The sequence below is a fragment of the Pleurodeles waltl genome, chromosome 6 (genome assembly GCF_031143425.1).
Source record: "Pleurodeles waltl isolate 20211129_DDA chromosome 6, aPleWal1.hap1.20221129, whole genome shotgun sequence".
Classification (NCBI taxonomy): Eukaryota; Metazoa; Chordata; class Amphibia; order Caudata; family Salamandridae; genus Pleurodeles; species Pleurodeles waltl.
The window spans coordinates 1684609816-1684630039 of NC_090445.1; the positions used below are offsets into that span (position 1 = coordinate 1684609816).

Genomic DNA, 20224 nt, shown 5'->3' on the forward strand with positions numbered 1-20224 from the left:
AGTGATGAGCATGCAGTGGGCGTGGTTAAAAGCGCACAATACTTACAACAGGTCAAAGCGCTTGCGAGCTCGACCTAAAAATCTACAAGAAAACTATATTTAAAAACAATCTGCTTAAGAGTTATTCAAGTTGACAGAAAACCGTCTTCTTCACTATTTTGCAGTCCCTCTTCCACGTTTTCATTCTCTTATATATTCCATTGCAGCACTGCCTTTATGAAAAACTTTATGTTCCAAATACAACCATATGGAACACTGGAAACGGCATTCTTGTTGCATCATTTTAAAACAGCGCGGAAACTGTAGATAAATACGTTCATTACAATGTTAAAAATGTTGTGTTTTGTAAAACCGCAATGTGTTTCCCATCGGATGCGTGTGTGTGCAGTGTTTCCGAATATGGCCTTAAACGTGTTACCATACTACCATATGCAAAATCTGACAGTTAGCGCTGGGAACAGTCTGTGTCATTTACATACCCAGAAGTAAAAACACAGTCAGGGATCAAAATGGCCACGAGAACACTGTGATTTTCTTTGAGCGAAGACGCTGGATTCTTTGGAACTACTTTTTCGTTTTACGGAAATCTCACTTTGGGGTCAAAATGATGTCATTCTGACGCACCAACTTTTCATTTTTTAGGAACCAAACTCCTACGTCTCCCAGCCAACGGAAAAAAAAACGCTGGGTGTATTTCTCAATGTGTTTGCTGTCCCTAAATTTCTATTTGATTCGAGAACCATCAGATTTTTATGGGCAACATCTGCAGATTTTGGTAAAGTGGAACACACAAGAACACTTTGGAAGGAATATTTTATGAGGTAATATTCCCAAATAGATGCCCCCACCTAGATTTCAGTTCATCTCATTGGACAAATCATCATTTTTTTTTCCCCGGTGTTTTCCAGAGATGAACAACTCAGTAAGTCCTGTTTCCTGTTTCCTTGAGCCATGGCTCGTTTCTACTATATAGAGTGCCTTGTTGCACATGGCTAGCAGCCAAGTTAAAGATATATCTGGCTACGAAATTTTGTTTTTTTTAGACCTCTGCAGGCTTTGACACCATCTCTCCTGCTTTGATGGTGCAAAGGCTGCGGCAGGTGGGCTTGAGAGATGATGCTTTGATGCTGCTGAAATCATTCTTATATGATAGAACTGTCACGGTTTGCTGTGGTAACCATAGGGCGACCCCTTTTCAGCTCCCATGCGACATATTGTACATTTAAATACCTGGTGCAGTGGCACGCTGTGCATTTAAAGGCAGCATATAACAGCGCACTGTGCATTTGGATGCTTGGTACACCGGCATACTGGATTTACAGGCATGATGTAGAGACGCATTGTGCATTTAAAGAGCTTATGCAGTGGCACACTGGGCGTTGAAAGGTTCTGATACACTGGCACACTGGATTTAAATTTAAAGTCAGTTCGTAAATTACAGTCGTAATCTAGCACAGTGAGCGATGAACTGCCAAAGAGCTACAGGCAAACTGCATGGTACAGATTAGAATGTATTACGTTACGCTGTGCTGGGTAGGCCTTACATGGATGTAGTAGGGGTGCACCCATGTATCCACCCATGTATTCTGGCACACACCCAGATTACAAAGGCTTGTAAACCTGGGTTTGCACCAAAATGGGGGACCTACTCGATAGAGGCATAACAATGAGAAATATATATTCTCCTCTTACCTCCCCTTTCTATGTGTGTTGCATTCCACATCACGCATACATAGAGGAACTTGCCTCTTAGGATTGTGCAGAAAAACAATCCCGCCTTTAATGCAGGTACCCTTGCAGCATGGCACAGGGGTGTCTGCATTGGCGGTAGACAGCACACAGTGCACCAGAACAAGGAGAGAGCAGACGTGTGACATATCCTGATAAATATGGTGAATTTTTGCTCTCTCCCTTCCACGCAACACAAAAGGAGCAATTTGCTGTGCTTATTCCTCCCGGTAGACATCTCTGGTTAGGCTCCAATGTTTTACTGCCTTTTGTATGTACAATTAGCTCTTCAGAGCAAGCTGAAGCTCTTCTGTCTTGTTCGCACTACATAAAAACTCAGTAACATGCTTTCAGTCTACAAGTACACTATGCCTACAGAATGTGGGTACCCTAAGTTTGCAGCATGTGGGTACGCTATGCTTGCATTCAACAGGTAGACTGTACTTGAAGTATGCAGATATTGTGTGTCAATAGTCTATTGGTACACAATGTTTGCAGTATATGGGTATGCTCAGATTACACTTTGAGCATAACATGGATCTATAGGCTTGTAGTCTGTGGATAAGCAGGTGCCATTATGTGGGAGTGCTATGATGGCTATGTGCACGTAATACTTGCAGCCTGTGGGTACACAGTGCTTGCGGGCTGCAGATATTCTCAGATTACACTAAAGGTATGCCATGGTTGTATAGGTTTTCAGTATGCAGGAAAACTGGTGGCATTATGTGGGCATCAACTGGTATGTGAGTATGTTATGCTTGGGGGCTCTAGTTTCACCATGTTGCCAGCACGTAGGCAACTATGCTTCCAGCTTGTGAATACACAATGCAGTCGGTGAGTACACTATAGATTACACTATTGGTACATGACGGTTGCATAGTCTGCAGGTACACTGGTGGCATTGTGTGGACATGCTGTGGTGGCAACCATACATAGTTACCTATGTATTGCAGTACCAGGATATCAGTGCTTAATTTGAGCCAGTGGTTTCAGGTGCTCAATACCGGCACTTAATTGTCAACACCTGCACTAATGACAGTCCACCACATGGTGGTGGTGTCGGTCTAACTTTGAGAAGAGCACAACAACAGTGTTTATTAATTCAATGTATACTAAAATTAATTATTACCTGCTGCCCAAGCTACACCTACAGCTTCGAGTGACCTGGAATCGTCTGAATAGTCACACGGGTATGAGTGTGATGGTTAGTAGTTGTGTTTATAATGTCATTGGTATAACTGGAATGGGCCGTAGGTGGTGCAAGCTTCAGCGGCCTCCTGACAAGGGCACTGGCACTTACTATTTTACAAATTAAGCACTGTTTGGTACGATACACTTTATCGTTTTGCAGCTCTTGCATACCCTATACTTCCTCAGTGCCTACTCATAGTGAATGTATTTAAATGATGTTTCACAAAGTTAACTAGACTCTATGCTTTTCTGAAAAGTTCAGCACCCCTCCCCTGATGTAGTGTCATCTCAGATTGGCCCGATTCGCAGTTTATGAAGCGCTAGTGAATGTGCGGCCATTTTGAATGCACTGCATTACCTATGAAGTTCTCGATGCTTGGACACACGTGTCACTGAAGGAAGACGGGAGGTAATATTTGCTGAGGTAAACCACATTAGTGAATGCTGAACATTGATGGGAGAACCAAAGAGCTCACAAGCGAGCGTGCTGTTTATTCTGGCACAGTGCTTAATTTGTACAATAACAGGTGCTGGTGCCCAGAGCATTGCTCAGACATGTGCAGCTGGCAGTATAAATGAGAACAGCGAGGGCGAGCAGTCCCGAATCCACCTCAGACTTCTTCAGTTCACTGCCCGGCATTCCCTGCCCCCTTATCTCACTCTTTGATGTGTCTGTTTACTTTCTTTTATGTAATTCTCTTCCTCTGTTTTTTCGTTTTGTTTGTTTTTCCCTCTGTTGGTCTCGGGAAATGTCTGATGTGGAGAAATAAGTGCCGGTCAAAACAAATATGTGCTGGTGCCCCCCACTGACAACCACTGGCTCAAATTAAGCACTGTTCTGGCAACAGAAGAGTGCTTCCATGCTGTGACAGCCAATCAGAATGTCTGGTGCCAGAACAGACCAAACACTGAGGGGTACAGATCGACCAATCAGAGGGCTGCTCAAGTCAGCCCTTGTAAGGTAAACAGCAGAAAGAAGGTCACATCAGTAAGGTGACCTGGCGTCCCGGATTTGCCCGGACAGTCCCGTTTTTTCACCAGTTGTCCTGGCAGATTTTGGGAAATTTAGCTCATGTTCCGGTTTTTAAAGAGGGGCTCCTGAAAACTGTGGGAGGTGATTTTTTTTTTTCCAAAGAAGAGATAGCAGGTGTTATCAGAAAGCAATTAAATTAAAAGGCAATATACTGGCTTTAAAAAATTGCATTTTATGTCCTTAGTGCCTGTTCTGCAATTCGGTGCTGATGAGCGCGGTCATTCTGGGCGCTCGTTTGAAGTAAAATTGTAGTCCTTCTTCTATTTTTGTGAAATGTCCTGTTTTTTGTCACGGTTCTGGTCACCCTACACAACGGCGATAAACGTGTGCATTATAAATCTGTCACTGGGAGGTGACTTTACGCGGGAGCGCTCAAGCATGGACGGAGAACATCCCCACGTGCGCATCCTGTGTGCGCCAAATAACGCCTTCATCACCGACCTCCTGAGCCAGCCACACAACTGTTGGTGAAGAAAGTGCAAAGCCCACCCCTGGCTCGTTATCTGCCTGTTCTGGTAACTCCAGATTGTACAAGGAATATAGGCTTGGTTCAAACTTCAAACACATTCCTGTTATCGGACCCTCTTTCCACACGTTTATCTCTTCCAGCCAAAGCCCGGATCAGGCGCGTGTTGATAACTCAAATCTTGAGTGAAAATGGACTGTAAGGAAACCACACAGCGTGGTCAGAAAGTGTGGGAGGGGCTTTGCACTGTCTAGAGGGGAAGAGAACATGTATTACTAGTATCTGACAGGAAGCTGGCCGCGGGGGACATACAGACAGCTGACACCAAATGAAGGAGAGATGCGGTTCTTAACCTTCTGCAGACCCCGATCTGATTCACTACTGGCAGCCGGTGACCCCCCACTGAATCACTACTGTAAGATGGTGATGGTGACCCCGACTGACTCACTACTGGAAGATGGTGACCCCCACTGACTCACTACTGAAATATGGTGACCCCCACTGATTCACTACTGGCAGCCGGTGACCCCCCACTGAATCACTACTGTAAGATGGTGATGGTGACCCCAGACTGACTCACTACTGGAAGATGGTGATCCCCACTGAATCACTACTGAAAGCCGGGGACCCCCACTGAATCACTACTAGAAACCAGGGACGCTCTCTGAATCACTACTGGAAGCCTGGAACCCCCCACTGACTCACTGCAGAAAGCCGAGGACCCCCACTGAACCACCAATGGAATCCAGGAACCCCACTGAATCACTACTGACAGATGGTGACCCCAACTGACTCACTACTGGAAGATGGTGACCCCCACTGAATCACTACTGAAAGCCGGGACCCCCACTGAATCACTACTAGAAACCAGGGACGCTCTCTGAATCACTACTGGAAGCCTGGAACCCCCCACTGACTCACTGCTGAAAGCCGAGGACCCCCACTGAACCACCAATGGAATCCAGGGACCCCACTGAATCACTACTGGCAGATGGTGACCCTAACTGACTCACTACTGGAAGATGGTGACCCCCACTGAATCACTACTGAAAGTTGGGGACCCCCTACTGAATCACTACTAGAAGCCAGGGACCCCATTGAATCACTACTGGAAGCTGGAGACCCCAATGAATCATTACTGGAAGTTGGGGACCCCCACCAAATCACTACTAGAGGCCCGGGACCCCCTATGATTCACTACTGGAATATGGAGACCCTAACTGTATCACTACTGAAAGCCTGGGCCCCCCACTGAATCACTGCAGGAAGCCGGGGCCCCACTGAACCACCAATGGAAGCCAGGGACCCCCACTGAATCAATACTGGAAGTAAGGGACACCACTGAATCACTATTGAAAGCTGGGGAGCCCCACTTAATCAATACTGGAAGCCAGGGACCCCCTTTGAATCACTACTGGAAGCCAGAGACCCCCTCTGAATCACTACTGGAAGCCGAGGACCCCCCCTGAATCACTACAGGAAGCCAGGAACCCCACACTGACTCACTACTAGAAACCAGGAACCCCCACTGAATTACTACTGGAAACTGGGAGCCCCCCCTCACTGAATCACTACTGGAAACCGGGACCCCCACTGAATCACTGCTGGAATCTAGGGACCCCCACTAAATCACTACTGGAAGCCAGGGACCCCAGTGAATCACTACTGGAATGAGAACCCCCCACTGAATCACTACTGGAAACCGGGGACCCCCAGTGAATTACTACTGGAGGCCTGGGACCCCCACTGAATCACTACAGGAAGCCGAGGACCCCCACTGAATCACTACAGGAATCCAGGGACCTCCCACTGAATCACTACTGGAAACCGGGGACCCCCACTGAATTACTACTGGAAGCCTGGGACCCCCATTGAATCATTACTGGAATCCGGAGAGCCCCCCCCAATCACTACTAGAAACAGGGGACTTCGCCTAAGCTGTTTCTGACATTTGTGTCTTAAAACAATACACAGCATTCAGAAACCAACGTGCATCAAATAAATATACAAAGTAAGAAATATTTTAATTAACTCACACACAAAAATGAAAATCGAAATATTAATTTTAAAAGTAAGGTTGGAGCTTTTCAATATGTGGTTTTCTTTCTGAAGGACATAACTATGTGCCTGGACCCCAGCATATCATCTGTGTAGCTCCTAATGCATGCTCGACCAGGGCTTCAATGCCCACACCAGATGCTCCTCGGGGGGCTGGGACAGCTCCCCTCAAATAAAGCTAAGGACGCCTACAGAGGTTTTAGCCTCCAGTATGAAATTCCTTCTCATTTGCAAAGCATTTTATTTTTAATGTTGCCGTATTATGTATTTTCAGCAATCTGCTAATATTACTTTGCTAAACAGTTGAGAACCTCCAAAGATCCGCAGACTATAGGTTTAGAATTACCGATCTGAGGATTCAAATGCTCTACCCTTCAATGTTCTCTAAATTCTGTCGCGGCTGGTTTTTATTATTTTTAATTATGGCGGCCTCTTCTGTGCGGAGTTTCCCACCACAGTAATTCTAGAGTATAGCGTGTTAAGATGCGAAAACCATTTTATTGTAGCATTAAAGGACCTGATGCTTGTCTCCGCGTTTCACAGTTTACACTAAGAACATACTTTTCTCAAGTTTAAAAACTCTTTAAGACATGGTTGTTCTAGCTGTTGTGGTGTGCTGTACTGGCCCAGCGCCGTGATGTTCCCTTGGTATGATTCGCAGCGCTACACTATATATATATCAATCATCCAATTGCATAACATAGTCAAAAATAAGTTTGCCTTGAATTCTAAAACTCTTCCAGTACGTCACACAGCGTTTACATGCCACTCTGGGCGCTTCACCCTGGTTTACTCCTATCTTTCGAGTTTTAACTTTATACTGGTTTTGAAATGGTCAACAGTTGTGAGATAATTCCTGGTGTCAAAGCTGGATGCAGAGAAGGTCCCTCACACCTTGACAGGGCTTGTCCGAAGGAGGGGTGGCATACCCCCCCACTAGCCACATTGCTCTACACCAGTGGTTCCCAACCTGTGGTCCGGGGACCCCCTCGGGGTCCGTGAAGCCTCCTCACAGGGTCTGCGACTGCTTAGAAAATTAAATGATATTAACAGATTAGGTCCCCAGCTTTTAGTAATGACTCAGTGGGGATCCCTGGATTCCAATAATGATTCTGTGGGGGTTCCAGTAATAATAAAGTGGGGGGGTCCACAGAGGTCAAAAGGTTGGGAACCACGTTCTACATTAGTAGAACATGTATAGTCTCCTGTCTGTGACTGGAGTAAATCTCCACTTGCATCTACACTAGTAGAACACGTATAGTCTCCTGCCTGTGACTGGAATAAATTTCCACCTGTATCTACCTGTGAAGTCTCCTGCCTGTGAATGGAGTAAATCTCCATCTGCATCTACATAGTAGGAAACGTGTAGTCTCCTACCTGTGCTGTTCGGGAGCACTGCCGGAGGGTAGGTTCACTACTTAGCCCCAAGTTTAGGGTTTACATTTAATTGTGTTATAGGAGAAGTAGTTTTTTGGTCCTGATGAAGCGTCGATGGATCCGGCTGGACCACAAGACGTGAAACATGTTGACCCATGATTAGAGTTTCCATGATAGTTTCAGGCCTCTAAGTTTTGGTTTTGTTTTTGAAAGTACATGAGCATTACCACTCAACTTCCACTTTCGGTTCGTTTTTAATCTTGGCCTTCATCTCATTTAAACTGATTAAATTTATGATGTGTTTTGAGATTAAGAGACAATTTTAGTTTTTTTCCTCTCCTGATTCTCTTGGTGCCTGTAATAAGGTGTTCACCTCTATATAACCATACCGAACAAGTCACTTTTAGAGGTTTTCGGCTAAGAGCCCCCTCCTTTGGGGAGCCCGTGAGGCATTGCAGTGCCGGTTTGACGAGGAGCATTCCCGATGATGAAGCTAGACATCCATTGTGATGCCTGGGGGTGCTCGCTCCTGAAGAATCAGGTCCCCCTGTCTTTATAATTTTGGAACAGTATACCTTTTGTTTTTGTGATTAATGACTATGGGAGACTGTACACTGGACCATTAATTCTCCCGCCCCCCCCTTTCCTTAGATTGGAGTAAATCTGCACCTGCATCTACACTAGTAGAACATGTGTACTACACTAGTAGAACACGTGTAGTCTCCTGCCTGTGACTGGAGTAAATCTGCACCTGCGTCTACACTAGTAGAACACGTTTAGTCTCCTGCCTGTGACTGGAGTAAATCTTCACCTGCATCTACACTAGTAGAACACGTATAGTCTCCTGCCTGTGAATGGAGTAAATCTCCACCTGTACCTACCTGTGAAGTCTCCTGCCTGTGAATGGAGTAAATCTCCACCTGCATCTACATAGTAGAAAACGTGTAGTCTCCTGCCAGTGACTGGAGTAAATCTTCACCTGCATCTACACTAGTAGAAGATGTGTATCTTCTGCCTGTGACTGGAGTAAATGTGCACCTGCATCTACACTAGTAGAACACGTGTAGTCTCATGCCTGTGACTGGAGTAAATCTCCACCTGTATCCACACTACTAGAACACGTGTAGTCTCCTACCTGTGACTGAAGTAAATCTCCATCTGTATCTACCCGTGAAGTCTCCTGCCTGTGAATGGAGTAACTCTCGACCTGTACCTACACTAGTAGAACACATGTAGTCTCTTGCCCGTGACTGGAGTTAATCTCCACCTGTATGTACCCGTGCAGTCTCCTGCCTGTGACTGGAGTAAATCTGCACCTGCATCTACACTAGTAGAACACGTATAGTCTCCTGCCTGTGAATGGAGTAAATCTCCACCTGTACCTACCTGTGAAGTCTCCTGCCTGTGAATGGAGTAAATCTCCACCAGCATCTACATAGTAGAAAACGTGTAGTCTCCTGCCAGTGACTGGAGTAAATCTTCACCTGCATCTACACTAGTAGATGTGTATCTTCTGCCTGTGACTGGAGTAAATGTGCACCTGCACCTACACTAGTAGAACACGTGTAGTCTCCTGCCTGTGAGTGGAGTAAATCTCCACCTATATGTACCGGTGCAATCTCCTGCCTGTGACTGGAGTAAATCTCCACCTGCATCTACACTAGTAGAACTCGTTTAGTCTCCTCCAAGCTGTAAATCTACACTCAGAAAATCAAGCCTTTTACACACCTACATTAGAATTAGGCTTCGCAAATGACTTTGTGAATCGATCTGTGTCAAGTTTTTTAGAATGGCTGTTAAGGGTCGGTGGGCAAAAAGGTAGTAATTTAATGTAACATTTTTTTCTAAGAATAACTGTGTTTTTTGCAATATATATATACAAAGAAGCAGCATACACAACAGCAGGCATTTAACTGTGGACCCTTTGCTTCGGTAAGTTCAACAAAGGAACACGCCTGTCTCCCGGGGAACTTTGGAACCGGCGTGGGAGCTCGAATCCCGGCATCCTGACTGCAGCACTACAAACCGTGTGAGTCTGTGCAACGCGCCTCTCCCTGGAGATGCGCCGTGTAAAGGGGGCAGCCCAGCCCCTGTAATCGGCTCTCTGCGGACCCCACACCCCATCTCACTCTCCCGCTAGTCACAATGCTCCCTGAAGGGGCTGCACCGCCGACAGGAGCTAGATGAAGTACAACGAACACCTTTCCCGGGATCTTTGACATGTTAGTTCAAAGCTAAGTGCAACTGTGTCATTTACCGGGACTTCCTTATTTCGGTGGAGGGGCTCGCGATTGTTTAACTTAAACAGATAAATTGCATCACTTATTACCGCTGCTTAAATACTTCTTAATCCGATGCAAGTGCATGAGACAAGGTAATGCCACCGTCTGCCCAACCTCTCGCTCTCGCCTGCGTCCTCCGAGTATTACAGTATCAGGTGACGGATTCCTTTCCCGGCTTTCGAGAAGTCACCGCCACCTCAAGCACGCACAGGTGTCCTTCTGGAGCCAATCGTATCCAAGAGGCTCGGGAACACAAAAATAACACACTGTGTACACATTCCATCCTGCACATGCTGAGTGAAGTTTAAGATGGGCGCGCGCACACGCACGAGCACCCAAAGGACTAAACAACGCGGACAGCGTCAATGAGTTCGAGGTACACACGGACATGGGTCCCGTATAGTCCCACTGGGGCCTAAAATGCACACTCACAACGCACAGATGAAGGTGACACACTCACAACGCACCTTCGCACCGATGAAGGTATCACACTCACAACGCACCAATGAAAGTATCACAACACACAGATGTAGGTATCACACTCAGAAAGCACAGATCTGGGTATCACCCACACAACAGACAGATCTAGGTATCACACAACACACAGATGTAGGTGTCACACTCAGAAAGCACAGATCTGGGTATCACCCACACAACAGACAGATCTAGGTATCACACAACACACAGATGTAGGTGTCACACTCAGAAAGCACAGATCTAGGTATCACCCACACAACAGACAGATCTAGGTATCACACAACACACAGATGTAGGTGTCACACTCAGAAAGCACAGATCTGGGTATCACCCACACAACAGACAGATCTAGGTATCACACAACACACAGATGTAGGTGTCACACTCAGAAAGCACAGATCTAGGTATCACCCACACAACACACAGATCTAGGTATCACACTCACAACGCACAGATGTAGGTGTCACACTCAACGTTCACACCGCACAGATCTAGGTATCACGCTCACAACACACAGCTCGACATATCACGCTCACACAGAACGCACAGATGTGACTACCATACCCTACATTAAGCAGATGTAGGTATGATTCTGATACAGTCGGGGGTTTGTGCTCACTTTCAACACACAGAGGTAACATGTCACACTCGCTACGCACAGATGTAACGTCACACTCACAACGCACAGATGTGGCTAGAGTCCAGGCACAGCTCCCGTGTGCTTCGAGGCGCACACTTTGTTCCAACACACATCTGAGGGCTCGGCGCACTGTTTTCCCTCCTCGCTGCCCCCAAACCCCTCTGTGGGGACGCCCTCCGTGGTACTGCTTCAGAAAACTGCTCCAAGGCCCTTCCCCAAGTTCAAAAGTTCACCTTTTACGACCTCCAGTGACCTCTCACACGTTAGCAATAAAACCTGCCCATTACTAACACCAGGGGGAAATGTCTGAAGCCAATAAAAGGGTCCTTGACAGAGCCCTCCACCCACCAGCACATCCTGGGGCCTGGAGACCCCGCCCTCTTGATAATAAGGGAATCTACAAAGAAACTGAAAGCTTCCTGCCTGGGACTCAGTCTGCATTAGTCGAACGGCCACATCTTGAGGGAACACTCATTGAAAGGGAAGAGAGACTCTAAAAACAGTGCCGAGCGTCAGGCATAAAGCGTTCCAGGCACTTACATCATGGCGCTTTACTTCAATGTTCGCCATGGTCGGGAATGTCATTCAAAGTAGCGGACGGTGCAGCACAGAAGAGCTAAACACTTATTCCAGGATTCTGCAAGGCGAGGCTTCTTCAAGATGCTGGACGGAAGGACAGATGGGCAGTGTTTTTAAGATTTGGCAGGGCCTGGCACTTATGCCAAAACTGCGAAAGGTGGAGCATGTACTCTAAGACTATGCAGCACTGAATACTGATTCCAAGGTCCTACAGGGCTAGGCACTGATTGCAGGCTTCTGCAGGGCTAGGCACTGATTCCTAGCTTCTGCAGGGCTAGGGACTGATTCCATGATTCTGCAGGGCTAGGCACTAATTCCTAGCTTCTGCAGGACTAGGCACTGATTCCATGATTCTGCAGGGCTAGGCACTAATTCCTAGCTTCTGCAGGACTAGGCACTGATTCCATGATTCTGCAGGGCGAGGCACTAATTCCAAGATTTTGCAAGGCTAGGCACTGATTACAGAATTCTGTAGGGATAGGCACTGCTTCCAAAATTTAGCAGGGCTAGGCACTGCTTCCAAGATTCTGCAGGGATAGACACAGATTACAGGATTCTGCAGGTATAGGCCCTGATGCCAAGATTCTGCAGGGATAGGCAACGATTACAGGATTCTGCAAGGCTAGGCACTGATTACTGGATTCTGCAGGGATGGGCACTGATTACTGGATTCTGCAGGGATGGGCAATGATTACTGGATTCTGCAGGGATGGGCACTGATTACTGGATTCTGCAGGGGTAGGCTCCGATTCCAAGATTTCTGAACGGTTAGACAATTCTTTCAATACTCTGCAGGGCTAGGATCTGATTTCAAGATTCTGAAGGGTTATGCAATGATTTAATTCTGATGCCAGGCTAGAGAACCGGCTCCAAGATTCTGAAGGGGTTGGCAGTTATTCCAAGTCTATGGAGTACTGAGTACTCATTTCAAGACCATGGATGGCCCACTAACGATCCAATGACTTTGCAGGGTTCTAGGCCCTTCCAGGTCAGGCACTTATTTCATGACTGGGGCTGCTCATGCAATTGTTCTGGTTCCTGCTGGAGCAGGCTTGATTTTTAGATCCTACAAGGCCTGCCTCTCATTTCTTGCTTTTACAGCGTCCATTGCTGCTGGACCAGACACTTATTTCTGGATTTTGCTACACCAGCTAGACAGTTCAACACTTATTTCTGGATCCTGCAGCACCTAGGAGTGTTTCTGAATTCTGCATGGTCAGGAACTTATTCCAACAATCTGGGCATTTGAGAACTAGATATTTATGTTACGGAAAATCCAACCTGGCCTCCCTCACACCATGCTCTTCTCTTGACAAGGTTATCTATATTGGCACAAAACCCCTCAGTAATTTCCCCAGTTACACCAGCAACTCTCTTATGAGTAAGTAGGGTTTGCTGGAAGCATAAAATGTGGGCCTGTAGAAAATATTAATTCTGGTACCTAAAGCTATTCAAAGTACCTTCCCCCAAACTTGCCTCTTCCAAGATCGCTCTTGTGAGTCCCTTTCCAAACATCTGCACTTTTCCAACCACAGCCTTTCCACAGCATCAAAACCTCCAGGTGCGTCACATTGAGTCAGATGCTTCAATGTCCTCAGTCCCCTGCAGCAGAACTCCCTCACAAACCAATAGCTGCTTCTTCCTTCCCAGCTATCAAGACATCTCTCAAACCCCATCTCTCCAAACTGAAGACCAACACTGGCCACACTCACCTCACAAACAGCCATACTGCATCTCAACTGGCATCTTCATGGACAGATGAACTATGTCTGACTCATCGTTCCTCACCAGCACCTCTAAAAGTCCCGACCCAATCCGCTACATGGCATGTGTATACTCATCTCAAAGTTAGCCGAAAATTGTAGGCAATCAGGCACACATCCCAATATTCTGTAAAATCAGGCACACATGCCAAGATCCTGCAGGATCAGACCTTTTTTCCAAGATAGTGAATGATCAGGCATGTATCCCTAGATTCAGGAATATCAGGCAAGTATGCCAAGATTCTGGGAGATCAGGCACACATTCCAAGATCCTGCAGGATCAGACATTTAATCCAATATACTGGATGATCAGGTACCTAACCAAATGTACCAGCCCAACAGGCACATACCCACAGTCTATGGGGTCAGACATTTATCCCTAGGTAAACGGTGATCAGGCATATATCCCAATATTCTGGGAACCCAGGTATAATATCCCAAGATTCTGGTTGATCAGGCATGTATACTAAGATTATGGGCAATCAAGCATACATCCCAGGATTCTGTGCTATCAGGCACACATCCCAATAGTCTGGTCTCTTGGATACACATCCCAATATTATGGACATTCAGGGACACATTCCTGGATTCTCTGCAACCAGACACACACCCAAGATCCTGCAGGATCAGACTTTTATTTCAATATACTGAATGATAAGGCACGCATTCCAAGATTCTGGCAGATCAGACAAGTGTGCCAAGATTCTAGAAGATAAGGCACATATCACAAGATCCTGTAGGATCACACCCTTATTCCAAGATATTGGTTGACCAGCATGCAACCAAAAGTACTTGGCAATGAAGCGTTTATTCCAAAACAGTGAAAGATTAGGCACACATCGCAGGATTCTGAGAAATCAGACACATATCTAAAGATTTTTGCGATCAGGCACATCTCACAAAATTCTGGGCAATCAGCCATGAATCAAAAGCTTCTGGTTAATTATGAACATTTCTCAAGATTCTTAAATGTCAGACACTTACTCTGATATCCTTAGTGATCAGGCATTTATAAACATTTACTGGCCGATTAGGCACATATCCAAAGTCTATAGGATCAGACATTTATCTCAAGAGAATCGGTGATCAGGCATGTATCCTAAATTTCTGGGCAACCAGGGATGCATCCCAAGAATTTGGTCGATCAGGCACGTACCCAAAAGTGTTTTGGGTGATCAGGCACCTATCCCAAGACTCGCTGTTATACTCTAAGTCTTCAAGCCGAACCAAAATTAATTTATTACGCCTGCCCTAATATCACCCACTTTGTTCAAGCCTTCCGATGACCTAGAACTCCCACTGGTGCAGTAATGTTGTGTCTCACATGTATAAACCCCGTCAACTGCACCAGCACTAGACACAGTATGTCAGATACCTATCAGCAAATACAGGTTCAAGTAAACCTCATAGCTCCTTCGTGCTCAACCCTACAACTGCGGCTAATTACAAATGTACCTTACTGTTCTCTGCCTCTCTCGATATGTATGTTTAGTTACTGCTGACTGCAAAGGTGTATGCATTTAAATGCTAACCACACATGTATGTAGTTCTCATTTGCTACAACAATGTATTTTTTATGCCATTTCTCTTCCATTGGCAGATGTTGTGCACGTTTTTATCATAGTACACTTTGTTGTAAAGCTCCCTTTCACTCTTCAGGGTCTAGCAAGGGCTACATCAAAACATTGTAAAAAAAATAATAATATTTAAAATGGGATTCTGCATGATCAAAACCGTACTCCAAAAGTGTGTGGACTTGGGCATGTAACGCTGAGTTTCTGGAACTGAGCATTTAAGCCTCGATTCTGCTTCAAAAAATTCATTACCCCAAAATTTGGGGTGGGGGGCATGAGGTAACTTATTCCAAAATTCTGGCGGGCCAGACTCAACCATTACGATGTTGTAAGGCGTCAGGCACTCACTCCAATATTCTGGGATCCGTGATCTGATCCCAATATGCTGGAAGTCGGTCCTTCCCTGGCCGTGCTTGGCTTCACAAGGTCTTCTAACATCAATAATCCCTAGAAGCAGGCACTCATTCCAAAATTCTGGAACAATAGGCAGTTATTCCATGCTTGGCAACTTCAGCCACTTTCTTCATGATTAAGCAGAACAAGGAGGTTAATTTAAGATTTTGGGGGGGCGGGCTGTTCGTGCATTTATTGCAGGACACTGTGACCACTCGCTTATTACAATTTGTAAGCAAATGTTGAAGTCACACATTACATGGTATGTAGTTTAGATGGTGCAAAAACTGTTGGGTTAATGCTCTATATAACATGCGCCAGTAGTTCTAGCATTTAAATTACGCAGACACTTTATTTACAACATCAACTCTGTGATTTTTAAGGTTCGCTTAACAAAGTATTGCTCCAGGAAATTAAGAGAAAAAAAATCAGCAAAACTGCTTGTACTTAATTAGTAGTTTTAAATGCACATTTCCTGAGATGAAACTTACATTTAATACTTCCCAGAGGGTACATAAATGGCAGGTTGACGGACAGAATAACAACTCCTGACTCCCAATCCTCACATGTTTAAGAGATGCAGAACTCATTTACGAGCTAGAAATATCAATCTTAATATTTGTTTACCTGCTGATCCCATCACAATGCACTAATGACGTCTCAACATATCCCTCGGGTGGACCCCCAAATACCCCTCATTCTGCAGAATATTTGTAGCTTCCACAGGTTGAAAGATAAACATTCCTCCCATGCATGTGATGGTTGCGCGCAGGAGCGTGGCATGCATGCCTTGACTCTGGTGCAAGCACGGGAAACGGTCCCTTTTACTGCTGTTTGGGGAGGTAAATAGAGCCAGTTTGCAGGGTTCAAGTGACCTACAAAGAGATGGGCCCCGGTGCCACTGCACCTGCTGCACGCACACCATGCCAATAAATGTACGTGTAGATGAAGGACAAAGTGTTAGAGCAATATCATCTGATATACGGACCAAACCAACAGAATTTACACATAACGGTAATGTGCTTTGACACCAAAGATAAATACATGCCCACGTTATTATACATGCATTTTAAGGTAATGTTCGGAAATTGTGGGCACGAGCTGCGTCTCTAAGGGTCACGCGGCAAGTCAAACCGGGACCACAACTCAGGTGAAGTGTTTTCAAATGTAATAATTGGTAACGGGGCGGCACATCTTCAATAAAAGCGGTGCGCCTGGTCCCTGAATAGTAATATACAATGCAGGAGTGCCAGCACAGAATACAATGAATACCCTTATAAAAAGCGCATCGGGTTAAGCGCCTGCTGCGGAGATCACTGCATGATTCGCCTTAAAGGCGCAAGTTCCGTCTCACTGAGGCAGCTGAGCGGGTTGGGTCCCTGCGCACAACTGCTGCTGGGTGAAGCTGACTGCGCATTTCATCCTCCCAGGCCGATCATTACACCCACAATTTAAAGCGCCAAGAGGCAGGTCAGCTCCGCGCTGCATCGGTGCCACTCACCGCTGCCGGGGTCCAGCTGGGGGAAGCCGCTGGCCATGCTCTGCAGCTCCATGATGCTAGAAGCCGCAGGTGAATAATTCAGCGCTATACCTGCGCGCGCTCAGCGGGGCCTGCCCTGCTCCATCCCGGCCGCTGTCACCGAGTGGGGGGACCGCACCGGCTGGGCTGCTCCAGGCCCCGGACGGATAAACAGGGGGGCAGGGCTCCCCGGCTGAAAGAGGAGCTCCGGCTGCGTGAAACTTCCAGCCCAGCCCCCCCTCCACTTCCACGGTGGTTCCTCCCACCTGCCCGCCACCGTCTCCTAGGCGACCGGCTCCCTGGTCACGTGGCGGGGGCGCTGCTGGCAGCCAAGATGGCGGGGACCGTGGCATGGTCCACGCGGCTGTGACCCGAAGTGGGCCAGAATAAGATGAAAATAGAGGCATGCAATCGCTCCTGCCTGGTGTTATATTAGTATTACATTCCGGAGAGGGGCCATTTTTGTGCCTATATGTCGATTTGTAAGATGTTTTTGCTCCTTACTTCCTTTATTGCACACCCTCACGCATTTATAGAACAAATACAATTATCCTGATTTTCCAGTCCTGCTAAGTGTCACGCATCTTGCGTTACAATAGCGCATTTCCGATAATTTTTCCTGCATTACCGCAATGCCTGAGATTGTTGCCAAGTCCTGAAGTGTGATAAAACCTTCTTGTTCCAGTTTGTCAGTTTGCTAGCTAAGCTCTGAGTAGTGTTTATCAAAGGCCACAAGATGGCGCTGGTTTACAAAGGAAGATATAGATCCTGATCTGTTACGATATTTATATGGTTCCCTCATCATCGCTTCACTTTGCTTGCAAGAAAGTGTCACTCATAGTCATTGAAATGTCACTCATACTTACACTGAAATAAAAATGCCACACATAGCCGTCTGAAACCTTGGCAGCTACAATTTCCTCATGTGAAATCTCTCTCGTGCTTATTCCAAAACACTGCTATGTTGTAGGTTGCCACCATGCCAGTGCTTAATATGAGCTGGTGGTTTGAGTGGGTCACCGCATTCATTTTTGGGGACCGGCACTTATTTTTCTGCATCAGACATTTATCTAGAGCAAGAGAAATAAAGCAGACAAAACAAAGCAGAAAGGCAGAGAAAGACGGGAAAACCATCATAAAGGGAGAAAGCAGGAACCTGCAAGAGTGAGATAAAGGGACAGGGAGTGCCTGGTAGTGGATTTAAGTGGCATGGTTTGGAACCTTTGTATGGGATGCATTGACATTAATTGCCCCAACCATTGGAATTCTGAGCAGAGCTTTGGGGACTGGCTTTCATTCTTTCACCAATTAAGGTCTGCTCACCATTTTTGCACCCGCTGGTAAAAATATTAGAGAAACTAGTGAAGTCTACCATTTTTGACTTCTTGAAAATTAACCCTAAAACAACAAACACATAAAATAGTTGAAAATTACTTAGATGTCAAAGTCATTTTAGAAAGATTATTAGAGCGAACAAAGGGACCATTGCTGTGTTAACAGAAGAATTCTGACAATTGTACACAAATTATTTTTCGTTTACCAGCTCTTGGCTGTTCCGGAACAGCAAAAGGAAAACAAATGGCTTGTACCTGTTTTTTCTCTAAGAAATGTCCTAAGAATTGAGCAACCATACATAAACAGTGGAAAGTCTGAGACTTGTATTTACCCATTCACTTTCATTGGAAAAAGCACCTTATTTTCTCATTCCTGTCAACTCACACTCATTTGGAGGGTGTTACCCTCTTTTCAGTCACGCACACAATGCTAATAAGCTTTAACAAAGGTGATAGGTTTTGCATTTATAACGCAAGTACCAAGTGGTTGACTTTGTAAATGTTCTTCAAAGTATTTGTTTAAAAAAATAAAAGGAAAAGCATTTCTAAATACTGGAGGTAAAGCAAGCACTTATCTTATGGTATTTGTGCAGTGAATTCAATGTTGCAAACCTTTGTAAATCTCATGGGGTTTATTTTTAATTACTTATTGAATCAACAATATATGCTGCTTTAATTAATAGCTCTTAGCCTAGGGATCATCTATACTGCCAGCAAGAAGTTGTACCTCTCTATTGGTCTTTCCCTGTCTCTTGTTGCCTCTGACTCTGATTGTATACTCCATTGCTGTGGGGTGTCTGCGAAGGGTTAATCCAGGGCCCTGTCCTTCTCACTACTAAACCACCAACTCCAGTCACGCCTAGGACTGAATAGGAGCTAAACCGCCTCGGGCAAATGTGTAAATACCATCACCATATTCCACAGAGTAAATGCACACAACAAATATGGCACTCTCCATTAGGGTTTGTAGTGTTTGTCAGCAAGATCTTTTTTTTTTTTTTTTAATGTGACCAAACCATATTTTTACAGCAATATTTCACAAATATATAATCTAAAATTATTTACAGGTATTTCTGACAAAATACTCATGACTAATTTCAATACTTCAAGGTCTAAGTAAACCTGAGAGGTTGCATTCCTGTAGTAGAAAATTGTGATAGAGGTTGATGTAGGTAATTCATTGATTCGTCCAAACCACAAGTAATTTAACTGGGAGCCATTCCAAACACATTGTTTTATTATTCCATGTCACTTGAGACGGGACTAGACATATACAGTATTATTCTTAGAGTTGGCCAACAAGGACCACGGCCTTGTTCCTCATTAAGAGGCGCACACGTCATCCCAGATGCATACAGGCTTTATTGGCAAGGTGCAGCTGAGTCCCAATGGTATAGACAGCAACAGACCTCACGGTCTGGGATTATCTATACATCTCACTGAGCAAAACTAACATTAAAGGGGATCGAGGAATGCTTCATTTAATATATACCACTAGTAAATTATCCCCTACTCTTCCTCTTCATCATTATTTTGTTCTTTGTGCAATGTCCCAAAAGGGCCAGTCAAGCCTGAACTATAGGGCAGGTCTATTGATCTGGAACACCTGCAACCCCAGATGTATTGTAGATTTATTGGCTTCCTGAAGGTGCAGCTTGAGCCCCCATGGCTCATTGATTTAGGTAATCCGCATTAGGTGCACCCGTGCCATCAGGGGCCTCTCACTGAGAACATTAAATAGAAGGAAGGGCTGGGAGGGAGGCTAGAATTAATCTGGACCAGTGGCCAGTACTCCGGATGGTATTCCAGT

The 20224-nt window shown here is 45.5% G+C and overlaps 1 protein-coding gene across 3 annotated transcripts in view; it reads right to left on the bottom strand.

Annotated features, from left to right (window-relative positions):
- Window positions 1-17298, bottom strand: part of NR6A1 (nuclear receptor subfamily 6 group A member 1) — a 685712-nt gene extending 668414 nt beyond the window's left edge. The window contains exon 1 of one of the 3 annotated variants that reach the window (XM_069241722.1): window positions 17063-17298. In XM_069241722.1, coding sequence (XP_069097823.1) covers window positions 17063-17114 — 52 coding nt within the window. In that variant the 5' untranslated portion in view covers window positions 17115-17298. The remainder of the gene's footprint in view (window positions 1-17062) is intronic. The other 2 variants (XM_069241724.1, XM_069241721.1) reach the window with 2 other exon arrangements.
- Window positions 17299-20224: the final 2926 nt, after the last annotated feature.